This window comes from Meleagris gallopavo, chromosome 2 (assembly GCF_905368555.1).
Source record: "Meleagris gallopavo chromosome 2, MGAL_WU_HG_1.1, whole genome shotgun sequence".
Lineage (NCBI taxonomy): Eukaryota > Metazoa > Chordata > Aves > Galliformes > Phasianidae > Meleagris > Meleagris gallopavo.
The window spans coordinates 85,808,181-85,825,652 of NC_139405.1; the positions used below are offsets into that span (position 1 = coordinate 85,808,181).

A 17,472-nucleotide genomic window follows, 5' to 3' on the forward strand; every position below is an offset into this window, starting at 1 on the left:
CCGGAGCGATTAGCAGCTGAAACCAGACAGTCCTCCCTCTACCCAAAAAGTGAAGGCTTTACCAGCCACAGAGGTCCAACAGAGATGACTTTTGTATATACACGTTCATTATGCATCAGTCTTCCACCTAGCAGAGCAAGCAGACACAGGGAAAGCCATGGCTTTACTCATTTGTTATCTGCAGACACTGTCCTGTCACACAACTAATTTACGCTGTAAGTTCTGCTCAGTGAAGCACCGCAAATTATGCACACAAGCAAAAAACATTTCCAGAAAGTAGATATCAAGTAAGCTTCATTCATATATTTGCATGCAAAACTAGCACCGCTGCGAACAACGAAGATATTAACACATTGAAAAGATACACTGAAGGCATTTATTCAGAGGGCAAAGAACCGCCAGCTTTTCATGAAACAATCACTTAGCAACAGCTGAAAATTAAAACTACAAATCTGAGACTCTTCAAAAGTACTCAGGAATAGAATCATAGAATTATTTGAGTTGGAAGGGATCCTTAAGGGCCATCTAGTCCAACTCCCCTGCAACAAACAGGGACATCCACAGTTAGACCAGGTTGCTCAGAGCCCCCATCCAGCTTGACCATGAATGTCTCCAGGGACGGGGCTTCCACCACATCTCTGGACAACCTGTTCCAGTGCTTCACCATCATTACTGTAAAAAGCTTTTCTCTTATGTCCCATTTAAATCTCCCCTCTTAGTTCGAAGACATTTTCCTTTATCTTATCACAACAGACCCTGCTTCACAGAAACAAAAACAGCAGTCCCAATCAAACCTCCTTGTGTAACTACATATTGAGCATTGAAATTCAAGTAAGATCTCTGAGTTTTCCAAATAACTGGTCGAGGTGCAGCACAAGACCCACAAGCCTAACGGAGCCAATGCCGCAAGCCTCCACCCAAAAAAATTCTCAGTAGCCTGAAGTGTGTGTTCCTACGCAGGACCACAGCTTTATGAGGACACCATCTAATGCCAGCTGCAGTATAAACCTTGCTCAGTAAAGCAGAAAGAGCCTGCTGATTTCTTTATAGCATCAGTTTGATAATGTTAAAGATGGTCTTTACAAAAAGTTGGAATGCAGTCATTTAGACTTTTATTCCAGGTGTATGGATGACCTCAGTTCTTAGCAATCATTTTCTACAGTTATGATGGTTAAGAAGGTGACATCTGAACAAGTAACGTTACATATAGCAGTTCTGTTTTTAAGATATTGTTCTTTCAGGCTACAGAAATATCTTCAGATTAAATTCTGTTATAGAAAAGGGTTCTTCAAGCCAGTATATAACTGTATATAACTATATACTGAGTCACAATAGTGACTCAGTATAGGACTAACACAAGGGGAAAAAATTATATTCTTGAGAACAAGCTCTCTCACTGGCAGTAGGCTGCAAATGCTTTAAGAAACTATCATTAAGAAATGCAGCATTCATTAAAATAATTTAAATGGGATTTAAAAAAAATTAAATCACTGCCTAGAAATATTCAACCACAACAGCTGAAGGGTGGAAATAAGATTTTTGAAAGAGCAATGATTTCTAATAAGAAAAAAAAAAAGCATGTCTAATGTTTGTTGTATGTCCAAAGGTACAACCAACCCCAAGCCTTTTGGAAACCTGGCTGTGAACCAAGAGCTTCAACTGCTGTGTTTACTGCAGAGATCTGAGAAGCAATCCTTGAGAAAATGCTTCAATGTCACAGAATCACAGAATTGTAGGGGTTGGAAGAGACCTCTAGAGATCATCGAGACCAACCCCCCTGCCAAAGCAGGTTCCCTACACCAGGTCACACAGGTAGGCGTCCAGGCGAGACTTGAATATCTCCAGAGAAGGAGACTCCACAACCTCCCTGGGCAGCCTGTTCCAGTGCTCCGTCACCCTCACCGTGAAGAAGTTCTTACGCACATTCGTGCGAAACTTCCTGTGCTGCAGCTTATGTCCGTTTCCCCTCGTCCTGTCTCCACGTACCACTGAAAAGAGACTGGCCTCACCGCTATGGCCGCCACACCTCAGATATTTATAAACCTGGATCAGGTCCCCTCTCAGTCTTCTTTTCTCAAGGCTAAACAGACCCAGTTCACTTAGCCTTTCTTCATAGGGGAGATGCTCCAGGCCCTTCACCATCTTTGTGGCCCTCCGCTGGACTCTTTCCAAGAGATCCCTGTCTTTTTTGTACTGGGGAGCCCAGAACTGGACACAGTACTCCAGATGAGGCCTTACCAGGGCAGAGTAGAGGGGGAGGATCACCTCCCTCGACCTGCTGGACACGCTCTTCTTAATGCACCCCAGAATGCCATTGGCCTTTTTGGCCACGAGGGCACACTGCTGGCTCATGGCCAACCTGTCGTCCACCAGGACGCCCAGGTCCCTCTCTGCAGAGCTCCTCTCCAGCAGCTCATCCCCCAGCCTGTATTGGTGCATGCAATTATTCCTCCCTAGGTGTAAGACCCTACACTTGCTTGTGTTGAACCTCATCTGGTTTCTTACTGCCCAGCTCTCCAGCCTGTCCAGGTCTCGCTGAATGGCAGCACAGCCTTCAGGCGTGTCAGCCAATCCTCCCAACTTCGTATCATCAGCAAACTTGCTGAGGGTGGCCACTATCCCCTCATCAAGGTCATTGATGAAGATGAACAAGACCGACCCAGCACAGACTCCTGGGGGACACCACTGATTACAGGTCTCCAGCCAGACTCTGCACCACCAACGACGACCCTCTGCGCTCTGCCAGTCAGCCAGTTCTCAACCCACCTCTTTTAAATTCTGCACAATGGGCAGTTTAATAAATATTGAACCTGGCATGGACTAAGTCAATCGCACAGCAAGAATATCACCTGCAAAAATAATAAAGGCTTGTTACCACTTGTTACCACTACAGCTACGTTTTTCAGTCATAAAAAAATATTTATCAAGCAGGACTATTTACAGCTGGCGTACATCTATATGGTGTACAGAGATGATTTTACCCTCTCAGATCTCTAGTAAAATATCCTAAGCAAGAGTCACTGCTGCAGAACAATTTTCAGCTACCTCCAAGAAAGCAATGGGCTCTTTTCTCTACAGCAATGCAGTGCAGTAAGTGCTGGGGGCTGAGAGAGGACCCTCCCACATCACAGTCCCATCAGACCTTCTGATATTTGGATATTTGGACCAATTTGTATATGCCTGTTTGATGGCTGTGTTTCGGATTAGACGTGGCCTTCAGCCTGCTAGCAGCTAGGCCAGCTGAGTATTGTACTGTGGGCATTTCTGCTGTGGATAACAAGGTTGGTTTGCTTTTCCTTCCAAAGACTTATTTACATAAGCTGGAAAACAATTTGGAGATCAAAAGCAAAACTCTGCATCTAGAACAGGTATAAACATACTGTCATGAAGCTGCCCAGGTGAAACAGGGAAACAACTCCAGAAAGTTGACTGCATGTGCTTAGAATGAATTTTGCTTAGACATTTTTTCATCTATATGCACTCATCATTTCAGCTGGGGGAGGATGGCAAAGAGAGGAGTTAAATTAATACAGTCTATGAACAGTTCTGGAGGTCTTTAAAATGCTTATTGTGTGAGGACTGTATCTTAATTGGTGCTTGGAAAGAAAATGAATAAAACGGCATTTCTTAATCCCATCACCAAATCTTAAGGTTAATGGAGAGGACTATATATATCTCATGAAAAGCATTTTAAGCCAAAGTGAGGAGGTAATAGAATTTCCACTCCCCAAAAAAATGAGTTATTTATTTTAAAAGGACATTTAAATGTGTTTTTCTAGTATATATTTGAAATGTTTACAGTACAAAATTCTAATTTTCTTTAATTGAGGGTTAAAAAGGTGAAAAATATTTTTTTCAAGGATCACTTCTGAACAAAATGAATAGAAATAGAAAGAGGAATAATGATTCTACAGTCACACAGCACATCCTAATATATGCTTACATTCAGCAAAATATATCTACATTACTGACATATTCTACTATACTATATTACACATTATTCAACTTGTATTACAAATCCTACTACTGATTTGAAACACTCCATGCAACTTCCTTTTCCTATGTGTATGTTGACTCAGATGTTTGTATATTTGTTATCCCCTGATGTGCCAGCATTGTGATAAATTCTAAGAAGCAAAGTCATGATCTAAATCCAAATGAGAAGTTCTTTCAACTGTCAAAAATTACACTTCTGTTAATGCCAGATCTTGAAAAGCATAGTATTATAATTACCAATTGGGGCATCATCATAAAGAGAAAAATGTACTCAACTGTAGGTAAAACTACTACATTCAGCCTCAAGAGGTAAGAGAGAAACAGTCTAAGAACCACCTCAGTCATAGGAACAAGGATTCTCTTCTATTCAAAACCCTGTAGCAACAGCAAATATAGCCTATAGGACATGAAGAACTTTATAGGCATCATACTTTTATTTATTTTCTAAAGGCAGAGATCAGAGTAGAATGTATGTTATTTACCTAAAAGCACTGACACTGCAAAGACTCACATAGCAGCCATGCCATGCTTTGCTGATGCAGGTCTTCCTGCTTTGCTGGCTTCTGCCTACTGCCCAACACATCATAGCCGAACCAAGCGAGGATGCTCTGCAGCTTTCAGGTTTCGCTTCCTATTAAACATTAAAATAAATCCTAGCGTCACTGACTTTAAAGTCCAAAAGAGGCCAACTGAAGTGTCTACTTTGATGAGTACAACAACACAGACCATTACACTTCATCCAGCAATTGCACCAATTCATGCACCAATCTGACCAGTTCAGGTGGAGCAAAGACACTCCTCCTGAACTGACCTAACCTGATTCTTACCAGTTCATTAAGTGCTGGCATTTTGCGTGGCAAAGACTTTCTTCTGCTTGTAGAACACTTCACACAATAAAGCTCTGATCCTTAGTAGAGCATAATGTTCTTCTAAAAGATAAATAAGTAATAAGGTTGTCATATCTGACTCTCCTATTTTAATGCCTCTCATGATCCCATTTTCCCTTTCTTAATTGAAGTTCACAACTACATGACAAAGCATCTTCAACTTGCCTCAGTCTTTTTGTTTCAGCTAGAACCAGCATCCCATGACATTTTAACTGTGCCTATCATTTTTGCTTCAAGGGATATGAGGAGTTCATACATCTTCCTGCTGGCTGCAGCCTGATCGCCAAGTCCTGCTCTCCCTCAACAGATGACAGATCAATAGCTGGAGACAGGGAAGTTGTGTCAGCATAGATCTATGTTTTATCTACCCTAAAACCACTTCTGAAGTCTTCCAATACTTCCTCTCTGTTAACAAGTCAGTGCTTACCCATCTATGTGCTTATTTCCAAGCTACAATTCACTCCTGAAGTTATTCCAAGCATTTTTATTCCTGTTTTCCAATTGATTTACCTTCGTACACACAAGTTCATGTTCCTTGGAGGACTGAATTGCACCCACTGATCACAACCTCTGTCCAATTCAAATGCCTTAAATCCTCCAGCATTTAAGGGATTTAAACAAATCTTAGTAAATGAGCATGCTAAGGAACAAGCTATGTTTTGAAGAATTCTCCACATTTAATTACGGTACATTTAAGACCATATGTTGTAAAGAGGAGCACTTTCCACACAAACATCACGGCTGAACAGAGCACTCTTTTGGTGACGGACAGTTGCATGCATCCTCTCAGAAATGCCACCACATATTCTCTTAACACCATCTTTGTTGACCCAGAATACACAAGTGTCTCACTGAGAACAGTTTCACACTGTCAAAGTTTGAGCTTCTTGAAGACGCAGAATATAACAGAAGTTGAAAGAGCCACTTGGAAGGAGAGCTAAGAGAGCACGTTTGCAAACAGATCTGGAGCCTTTTACTTTAGAAATACATGTTCTTGTCTTGCTGTAAAAGAGTAGAGTTTGTTTCTTTTGTACTTCTTTCTTGACTACTGCATGATCATATCAGACTCGCTTGGTTCTCAAAGAATCCTTGTCTTCTAATTAGATGCAATTTTGAAATGGCATTACAACAATGCAGGAAATGCTTTTCCAAATGACTGATTTACATATTCTTACTGATTTTGCCTTTCCAATCTCAAACAGTTCTACAATCAAGGAACAAGTGAATCTTTTAAATTACATGGCAGTAAGTGTTCAAAAGCTCTGGAAGACAAATAACTTCTTAGTGTCCACTGCTGAGAGGGAAGATTCTCATTTTGGGTTTTTAGCAGTAATCAAATTTAAAATATTCTGCTTTCAAACTCAAGATGGTAAAAAAATTTGAAAATAAATTGCCTTCAATTGTTTTTGAGTAGGACAAAAAAGAAAAACATTAATTATATTTTGTCAGCTACTTGTAACTGTATGCACTGATTTGTATGCATTGATTTTTTTTTTTAATTTTTATTTTTTTACAATTCACCTGGCAGGTAACAAAAGGGAAGAAAATACAGTTCAAAGTCATTTGAACTGAGACCTAAACCAGCAGTGGTGTAAACCAGTGAAGGACACAGGCTTTGTCAAATAATTTTATGTTCACTGCATTCCAGATTAAGATTTATCCACTTAACAGGGGATAAGTGAGGTTATATTCTTCCCTGTAACAGAGACCTATTTTAAATTCTATGTTTGAATTCCTAAAAATAATTGTATTCTACTAATGTAACAATCAATGAAGATATATAAACAGGGAGCCCCCATTCCCAACATAACAGATTTCAGAGTAAAGGTAAAGAAAGTGCTAAGAATTTTAATTGCAACGTGATTAAAGTGACAATGTCATCATTTAGGAGAGCTAGGGCAGAATAAATTCAAAATTAGAGCACTGTCACCACTTACAAAGACACTTCAAAACCTTCAGGTGAAAATCCTTCAATCATCTATGGATTCCATAGAATCCTTCACCATCAATGGAGTCCAACAGTCCCACACATCAGTGGAGTGCTGTCTGGTGCTTCACCAGCATCACTGTCTGTAACTCCTTGCTGCTTCAATCTTCAGTATCTGGAATGCAGCCTTTTTCAGGATGGATTTCTACAACTCCTTTGAATATATGGTATTCCAGGAGTAAGATTCTGGTAGTTTTCACAGAGCAGTTATTAATTAAATTAGGAATGATTTAAGGAACAGTGAACCCTAGTAGCCAATCCTCTTCTAACAATAAAAGATATATTTTATTTTCAACATCCGGTGTTGCACTAGGTATGTGCAAGTTACACGCCCTTAAATGAACATGTAACATACAAGAAGCAAAGACAGGTTTGTCCAAAATCTTCATAGTAATAAAAGAAAAAGTCCAACTACACCATTAATAGTTTGAATCAGTCAGCTGTTGCAAAGAATAAAACCTCTAGCATAATACAACTACACAGGTTACATGCACACCCTATCTAGGTTCTACCTCAAGCACCATTAAACAGGCTCTTCAAATTCAGTGCTGAGGTACACAAATTAGGAAGCTGATTTCCTTCAGCTCCTCATGTAGAAAACATGTTCACTCCTTCAGAAGCTGGTTAAGATCATAAGGAAGAAGTCCCACTTAATTACCATATAAAGACAGCTAAAAATAAAATACTGCAATTTTTTTTTATCTTGCAATTTATTTATTAATAATATACAAAAATGACCACAAAATAGGATAAAATAATTATACATCTTAAACAAAACCTAAAAAGGCAAGTCAGGCAAAAGTCACCTAAAAAATGGGAAGGAATTTCCATTTCCCATCCTTCAAGATGCCCTATGCAATAGTATCCTACAGCAACAACAGTAAGCACTGTATGTGATTACAGCTTCAGCATCATTCTTCCTTTTCCATCAGCTTATTCTAATTGCAAGATGCTTGTCTTCTAGGTAGTGAAGTGCATGTTCTTCAGCAAAAGGATGAATTCAGTTTAGAGCAGAAAAAGAAAAAACTACCATAGTTGTTTAGTCTTCAGTGAAGTATGCCTCCAGTCCTTCCAGCTCTGCATCAGTAGTCATATTTGAAGTGGTGGGAGTAGAATTTGAATTCATGCTTTCCTGACTACTATTTTTTTGTTGAGAGTTTCCCAAATGACTCAGTTCCTTCTTCACTTCTCTACCACCACTTAATATCCTTTGACTTTCTGCAAAATACTGATTAGGATGATTCAAAGAAAATCCAATGTCATCAACCTACAAAAATGAAAGGAAAAGTTACTATTTTTATTTTTAAAAATCATTTCAATTCATATTCAAGAATAACTATTAATTTAATAATTTCAAATTTTATTGAATGCAGTCGAGTGCTAATAATAGCCCAATAAATATAAGCCTGACTTTTTTTTTTTTAAATCACACAATTTCTTCCCTCACATTAGGAATCAAATTATTGCTTTGGCATAATCATCGAGCAGTATTTTTAATTGCTTTTGCTGTATTAAAAACAAACAAAAAAAAGCAATACAGGTAAAATAGCATACATTCAAAGATTTGGGACAACTGAATCAATACCTAAAAGCAGCATCTTCTTACACAAGAAATGAACCATGCTAAGTCTAAAGTACAAATGGAAATAGAGAAAATAAGTAAAAGTTTTTACAACAGCACAAAAAGAACCTAGAGCTTAAAGTATCAATGTGAAGCACTGAACAGAAACCAGCAGCTTCATCTTTTTACCTTTTTCTCCCCCAAAAGTAATAAACACATTGTTTACAGAACAACAGGCTAAGCAAGTCCAGCAGGTTAAGCTCCAATGCTAAACATCAGCATCCCAAAACTCCACTATCTGCAAAACCAATACCACGAAACAGCTAGGTGCCATTTCAGTGAAAAAGAACAGAATATTAGCATAGAGAGCACTGTATTTGTATTGCTCTTTTCTACTTAGCCAACATTCTTTCAGGTCCATAATTATTTGACTCATGCAAATTCAATTTTCAATTAATGCTCATGAAATACTTCAACACAGCTTTCAGTTTTAAAAGTAAGCTCCTCTGACATATTCACCACAATCTCCGATGTAACCTTTGTATCAGCAGTTCAAAACACTTCCACCTCGCATTCAGGAGAGGTGCACTTTTTAATCTGCCTACCAGTTCGTGTGAATACTAAGAACACTGAAAAAAATACTGCTTTCATAGACAGGAGTGGTTCTTGTAGCCCGCCATACAGTAGCGGATGAGGCCTGAAGGTCTCAGCCCATGGATATCTCCCAAAAGCAGCCCAGGCCAGAGCTACAGCCCAAAGAGAACAGCCCACAGTGGGAAAAGAGAGCTTCAGAGCTGTGTTGGGCGAGCTGTAGCCTGGGGGAAGCCCACGTGGGATCAGTTGGGGAAGGGCAGCATCCCATGGGAGGGAGCCTGCATGGAACAGGGGCAAAGAGTGATCGTGGAGGAGCAAAACGGCCTGACAGCAGTCCCCATTCCCCTTCACTGCTCGGGGAAGGAAGTAGGGGAGGGAGGATGAGTGGAAGATGCTTCTCAGTGTTCTAGTCTGTTATCAATAAGCAATAAATTACATGAGTCTCCCTACACTGAGTAATTGGTGAGCGATCTCCCTGCCGTTACCTCTGCCCATGAGCCGCTTTCCATCATATATTTTACCCCATCCGTCTGAGGAGGGGGAATGAAAGAGTGGTGTGGCAGTGCTGAGTGACCTACCAGTGAACACCACAGACATTTTAACAAAAAAAAGGCTCAAGAATATTGTCAAGATTCCCAAATGTGGGATAAGATAAGCCATCAAACACTAAGAGACACAGACTGGTAATTTTCTGCTTCCACAATTTTCCTCTTTACCCAGAAAAGTGGAGTCAATTCCAACTTAACAAGTAACTCTGCACACACCCACACCCCCCTCATGAGGATATACACAGTGGCTGATTTAGCATGCAAAGCCACGAGCTTAAATTTCAGCCATTTGTGAAAAATCATCAAGCAGAGAATCAATGTGTGTCCAAAATGAGATCCTGATTAAATGTATTGCTGCAACCTATCTCAGCACCATCAGAAAACAGCTACACATACAACAAAATCTATTCCAGGCATGAAAAAAGATATTAGCGACTGCAGCAAGTGACCTTGATTGAAAAAAATCTTAAAAATAAGTGGCTGGCCTACCGTGCTAATTAGGAATTCAAAATAAAAGGCACATTAGCAAAAAAAATAAATCCAAAACCATGAGTAAATTTAATTTCAGTCTTATCTGGATAAATTTCATCCAGCCAGCTTTCATCCGTGTTCCAATTTCCATTATGCGGGAACTAGTAAATTACTTCTTCACATCAAAAGGCTTAAAAATAAGTAATACAGTAAAAAGCTGATCTTTATTTATTTAGAAAAAGCTCTTAATTAGTTCTTTTTTTTTTTCCTTAAAATCTCAGTTTTCTTCAGACCAATAAGATTCATTTTGTAATTCTAATTTTGTTGTAAACCGCTCTCTCCCCACTAAGCTAGGACATGCTCACTGTATAAGTGAAATCTACAGCCATGTTTCCAGAGGTGACCGATGGCATTTGGCTAAAAGCTATTTAAAGACCATTAGTTAAAACTTTAGGATGAGTCCATGTACTCTCCTTTTCAAACTTGAATGTTACTAAAATAAAGCTGTAGTGGATTAAGTTTAGGCAACATCATTTTTATTAAAAGAATTCTACCCATTCAGTCACCACTTTTGAGAGTTGGAAGAAATAAATGGGAAGTTTTGTTCATAATTATCATCAGCATTTGTGATAGTGACAAATCAATAATCCCTGCCTAATTTTCAGTGAATATTTCTCTGAACAAAAATATTCTGCTCTGACTGGAAATACACAACAAATGTTGACCACAAAAATAGAGGTGAAGCATTAAAAAACAATCACAGATTTTTCTATGCTAGACAACTCATGTAAATCTTACAATGTTTTTAGGTAATATTCACCAAAAAATACATCAGAAATAGCACCAAGTTGAAAACCTTCCTCATCTTACAGATAAGTTACCAGAAGCTTACTGCTAGAAACAGAGAAACTAGATTTCTCTAACAGTTTTATCCATTTGCACCTGTAAATCCATCTAGAATCCACTATGTCCAAAGAAAAATGTATTTTCTGGGCAGTCAGAAATTTAAGCTTGTAGCATGTATTGATTCAAGTGAAGAAATCTGTCACCTCAGACAGAACTCCTTATTCCACCCAGCAGCTGATAATATCAGAAGACTATTCTTGGATTCAACACATCGTGCACACACTGACCTTCAGACCAACCCTAATTTTATAGTTGCTGCTATAAGAAATGTTCTAAAAGAAACTGAAACAACAATTTTACAACAATTTCTTTGCTTGCAGTTGCTTTGAGTTTTAATCAAGAACTTTTAAAATTACAGCTGGTATTACAGAAAAACCATGTGGAACAATTATGGTGCTAGAGTAAATGACATCAACCAACCAAATCAAGTTGAATGTTCTCGAGATTTAATCACAGACTATGAAAAAAGTTTTACATTTATATATTTTTTAAAATAAACAACTCCAGGTGATTCCTTGGCAGCAGAAAGCTTGTTAAGTGTGTTAGATTTCATTTACTGCTCAAAAATACACGATTGTAAAACATTAGTGGTCTGGAATAAAATTTTGAGAGATTAATATTAATATATACATGATCACCTGCTTATTTACAGCAAATTACTAGTACAGCAATACTCACGCAAATGTCATTAACATCATTAGATCCTTCGGAATACAACTTAACACAGTCAATACCCAGTTAGGTTTTCTTATTCTTAACAGCTAGAGGCTTAAAACAGTGAATGGTGATTTATTTACAATCAAATTTCACAGCACTAATTCTTTTTACGGACAATCTGTCACAGAAATATTAATTTGACCTATTAGCAGCTTACAGCTGATATCAATCTATTTTACTTGACTGCATGTTATGTAGCTCAGATCGCTGAACTATTTTGTCTGATAAGATTTTTCTCTATTTTGGATTGAGATTTATCAACTAAATTAAAATAAAATCTCAATGCTATTGTAACCTTGAAAGGCATTCCTCATTACTGTATTTGCTTGGAGTTCAGGTTACACTCCCTACATTTGTAAGGTGTCTCATTTCCTCTTCACTTAAGTTGCCTTGTATCCTCGCATCAGTACAAAATAAAAACAAATCTAAGAGGGATAATGAACATGAAAGAGCTTATTGAGAATTCAAGTACAAATACTAGAACTTCAAGCAGTTATGATGCTTTCCAGATATGTCTTATAACTTAAATTAGACCATAAATACAGATATGTTAGTAGTGTTTGAATACTTACTCTGGTTTCATATACAATAAATAATTCTTGATTCTTATTAAAATATTATAATTTTGAAAATATCTAGCCATCCAATCATACTTTTATGATATTTATTCTATCATGTTTCTGCACAGGCTGTCCAGTCATATCTATCAATATACCTTATTTTCATCACACACGTAGAAAAGTCAAATTACAGTACTATTATTTAGGACTTTCTCAAAAAGCAGTATACCCTAACCTTCCAGAACATGAAAAGCTATTCATGCATTCTATATAGTGCTTAGTGCGTACCTTTCACAGTTAGTCAAAGACTTAAATTGCACAGAGGTGCATTTCTTAACACATTAGTTTCTTCTTGAAGAGAATACACTGGACTACACAAATGACAGCTGCTTTTGTTCTGTGGTTGTGAGATGGTGACACAAAGGTCCAGGTGAGGTATAGCAATTAAATTAATAAAGCCCAGTTCACAATGAATCTGAAGAGAAGCATCTTTTAGGTATCCCTTGAACCTGAAACATTGAGGTGCAAGGACTCTCCTCTTCAACAGTTGTAAACATTCTCATTCTAATCCACTTGGATTTCTTAAGACAGACTTAGTGTTAAGCATTACACAACAGAAACCAACAGAGAAACTGTTACAATCATGAGAATAAAATGCAGAAACTTGATAAACGATAACGGGAAGAAATGCAAAAACAGTTCAGTAGACATAGCTTGTGACTGACTCTGTGAACTTTGTAAAGTATCATCACAGGCAATACTGAATATGGCTTCAGAGCATACTTTTGCTGTACATTCATGCCTTATGATTGCTGGGAATTTGAGGAGACAAACAGTTCTACACAAATCAAATGTGAAAACGAATGAGAACAAAAAAGTCAATGGCAAAAGTCATCTAAACCTCATCCAGATCTTTAACAAGATCGTTTCATGTTCTGATGTTTGGAAAGGAATGTTTCAATTTTTTCAGTTGTGGAGAGAAGAAAGTGATATGAAGGACTGCGCTCCTACTTCTTTCTTGACAGTGAGGAACCTTGAACTAGTGAGAAAATTATTTTTGCTGAATCAAGAAATCATGCAGAAGATGCACCAGTGCCTTTGCTATCTTACACCTCCTCTGTGGAGGATCTTAATTTAATAGTTTATAGAAGCTTACGATTAAGCAGGGAAAGGTCTGTTTATCTTGATTTAAAAATTAATCCCACATGACAAACAACATGAGAAAAATATCAAGTGAAAATTAACATCAACTCTCTAAGTGCTGGAAGATTAGAGTTTTGGTTACATTTGTTAGATCTATTCCACTTAAGGTATACCTTGTAATACCAAACTTGCATGATGGGTTAAAAACAACAACTTGTTTAAAAACAGGATATTGAAAAAGTTAAATGGCTTGAAATACATTTAACATTTGAGTATATATATCTAAATGAAAACATTTAAACAAATTAACACTATTGACTATTTTAGGAAGAAAGCATAAACTTTTTCTGTATCTTGCAATGTTCACGATGTGTATATCATCAATATATAAATGAAGGGAATTACGAAAGCAATTATTAAAATGAAAAATAAAACACAAGATAGCTAGCGTTGGACATAAAAATTGCAAATAGTCTCAGGATTTCATACACAATTTTCAAGGCCTTCTTCAAAACAAAGTCAATGGTTACAGTTTAACAAAAATTACTACTAGCTACTTACATCATGTGTCAATTCAAAGTACTTCTGACAGGCCAGCTGGTAATGCATGCCCTTCACCAATTCCAGGATCTACACAGAGGAAGAAAAAATGTGAAGGATCCAGAGGTAGCGCACACATGCAACAGAGAACTTTGCATTTTGTTGATATTTACTACAACAAGGCAAATATCACCTTTCCTAACAGATGTGTATAATACTTCAAGTAACTTTGCAGCACATTTCATCTTTAACTTATGTATTCTACTAATAACTAAAAGAAATTAGACATGCTATAATCCTTTTAAAATAACCATGTCATATTAAAAACCAAGATAAAATCACAGGAAGATACACATGGTGTCTAAAACTTAATTTCAGTATCTTAATTTCAAGAAGTTTCTAAGTTGAATTTATATTTTGTTAATAAAATTGTGACAGCTATTGTTAAATTATATTGTGACACCTCTTCCATAATAGAGTAATTTCAGTGTTCAAAACACAAAACAATCAAGTACACTATTTGTATCTTTATTTTGCATATTACCAGTTCATACAGATGCAGAATAAAACAGTACAGTGCTCCCATCATCAAGAAAATTCAATGCAAACCCTTCAGACAAGTATCTCTGAGAGGGAAATGCTTCTAACCCTCAATCATATTTGTCCTTTTAAAATGAAGCTATTTCTGGCCAAGCGCAGCAGAATGTGTGTGAATAGCCTGCTTTGAACACCTATTAGGAAAATCATGCCATCTTTTGTAAACACAATTTGCATCCCAATTCTACTGCATGTAATCTCTTCTGTGCTGTACAAAGTCCCATTCTTATCAGCAGAACACAATGTCAGCTTTTTTTTTTTTTCCTTTTTTTTGTGTGTTAAAGTTTCATCACCTCCTCCCTCCTTCACATAACCAAAATATATGCTCTCCCTGCTTATCAAAACGAGAAGATTGCTGGAATTAAGAGATAACTTCAGTGGATGGAAAAGTAGTTTTCAAGAAATGTTAATTTCAAGTCCCTTTCCCAGGTTTGACCTTTGTGTCAAACAAAGCAACGTACTCCAGCTTAAATCCCTGCTGTCCTCATTACTGGATGCCGCCTCGTATTTATTGACAGATGTATAAATAAATTACATTTGCTGAATGGATAAAAAAAATGGCAACACACTGCCAAGAAAGTACTTAACCACATACTTTCTGTCATAGTCTAACTGATTACACTTCTATGCTTCTTGCCAATTCCTGTTAAATCTTCTGTAAGAGTTCAAGATCAAGGCCAACTGGGCAATGAAGTCTGAAATTCAGCTCTCTCACATACATGCATATGTATGCACAGGAACATGCACACTTCGATTATTTTTTTTTCTCTCTCTCCTTTGAAAATGACTGAAAAAAATAGTGTTACATTAAGCAAATGGTTGAAGAAAACTATTCTAAATGCTTCAACCGTGCTTTGCCTTACGTTTTTCTCTTTCTGCTCCTTACAGAAAATAGCTCTTCTGCACAATACAGATATCTCAACTTTCAAATAAATGCTAACTACATTGTATTAAACACTAACAACATTGTATTGTTTACTTATATAAATATTACAGATAGATGCAACACATATATTTGAACAGTTGAACAGTTAAAAAGTTAGTCATGCTGCAGTTTGTTCCACCTCTCAATTTCAGACCACAACGCTATAGCTACTTTTTGTATCAGTGATGCCACCGTCCAACTATACTTAAAAGCTGAAATGACAAGAATTACCAAAGCCAGCGTTCGATTTACTAACTCACAGTGACTCACAGGATGTAAGATCACTGCTGTCTTCTCGGGTAACTTCAAGTGACAGGTATCATTGTCAAAGCACAGATGATGACACAATAAAGGGGCGCTTATAATTCCCAGTCTCGTAGGAGAGATTATTCAGAACAAACTATTCTGATATCATGCCCACGTAAGCCCTTGACCCACCTACAAGAAAATCTTGACCCATCTTTACAGCGAAGAAGAGTCAATACTGCTCACATATACGTAACATTATCAGAGTTCTCCTTGAGGAACTCAAATTTCTAAAGAAAAGCATTATTATTTTGTAGCTACTCAATCTTTCCAGTTTCTCTGCAGATCCAACAAGGAACACTTGTCCCACTTCCTCAAAAGAATCCTCAAACCTCCCTGAGGTGACTGCTGTGTCACCACACAGACAGTACAGACCAGGTACTTTCACCCAATTTCCCCAAATAATATATATGATTGCATCATTAACCACGCATTGTACTAACATGCTTACCCATAACTCCTTTCCCCTCTCCACCAAATCATCTCTCCAACTTTGGCTGCTGAGTCAATTTCAGCCAAATTTGTCAGATAGAGGTGACAACACTGTACAATTCCTACACAGTGATTAAAAGCTGAGGTTGGATAAAAAAGACAGACAAACTTTTGCAACTTATTCAGGGAAAAGCAGTTAAAATTCAGCTCCCATCCATTCTGAGAGGCATCCAGAAGGCAGACAAACCATAAGTCTGATAATTAGCATATCAGTAACTTTAAATTGGTCATCTCACATGGGAACAAATTCACTTTTCTGTGTACGATGGAGTTGAGGAATGAGGGTTACCATAAATATATCCTAGGAAGAACAGGTTTAGCAGATTAATGGGCTTTAACAGGAGCAAGTTGCTGTGAGAAAAAAAACACAGTTAAAAAAGACAACAGTGGAGCCCAGCTAGGAAAGTATTCTGTGTGAGAGGAACAGTCTTCTATTTCAACAAAAAGGAATTAAAATTCATAATAAAAATCACCATTCCTACTACATTTGTGCTCGTAATGAAAGCAAACTTGCAGCTGCTTTTCACTAGTGTTATCCAAAAAGAGTTCTCCTCTCAAAACTACCTTAATTACCCACAACAATCTTTTGCCTCCTCGTATACTCAGACATTTACACTAAATTGCTTTACTTTGCAAGGAAGGGTACATACTAAAGGACTCTTTTTGTTACTTCTTATGCGCCTTTCCTTTGCTACCATCTGCAACTTGCTTTTCTGATGTTGCTTTACTGACTACTAATGAAGTTAAGATGATGTTTGGCAGCTGCATGCAGCCACCTGCTTTATAGATCTTCAGCTTTTTCAGCTGAGATGCTGCCTAGCTGGATAGTTTGAGCTCTGCAATTATCCATAGTTATTTTCAATTACTCCATGTTAGTTTGTTTTATTTGACAGCTGCTAAAATAACTCAGATTTTCAAAACCAAATTCTGTTGTAGATTCAGTTAAGTACAACTTCTTTCTACTCTTCATTGTATTCCAAAGGTGGCTAAAGATACGACTGCTGATATGATTTCTGGCCACCTTAGCTTCAGTCCTGCCCCAGGAATCCATACTGCATTTCACTTCCTGATCAACAACAAGACATTACCTTCCCCCACTTTTTTTTTTGTTTGTTTGTTTTGCATTTTCTTCATATTTTAAACTGATTACTAGGAATTTTTGAAGGTTTGGCTTGTATAATGAATACATATGTAGCACAATTTTTCACACATTTCTTTTTCCCCTGTGATTCACTACCAGCT

At 37.5% G+C, this 17,472-nt stretch overlaps 1 protein-coding gene across 2 annotated transcripts in view; it reads right to left on the reverse strand.

Annotated features, from left to right (window-relative positions):
* Window positions 1-7,561: 7,561 nt before the first annotated feature.
* PRIM2 (DNA primase subunit 2) overlaps window positions 7,562-17,472 on the reverse strand; it is an 86,548-nt gene continuing 76,637 nt past the window's right edge. For both annotated transcript variants that reach the window (XM_085217842.1, XM_085217843.1), the window contains exons 13-14: window positions 13,932-14,000; window positions 7,562-8,137 (exon numbers count right to left, since the gene is read on the reverse strand). In XM_085217842.1, coding sequence (XP_085073968.1) covers window positions 7,910-8,137; window positions 13,932-14,000 — 297 coding nt within the window. In that variant the 3' untranslated portion in view covers window positions 7,562-7,909. The remainder of the gene's footprint in view (window positions 8,138-13,931; window positions 14,001-17,472) is intronic.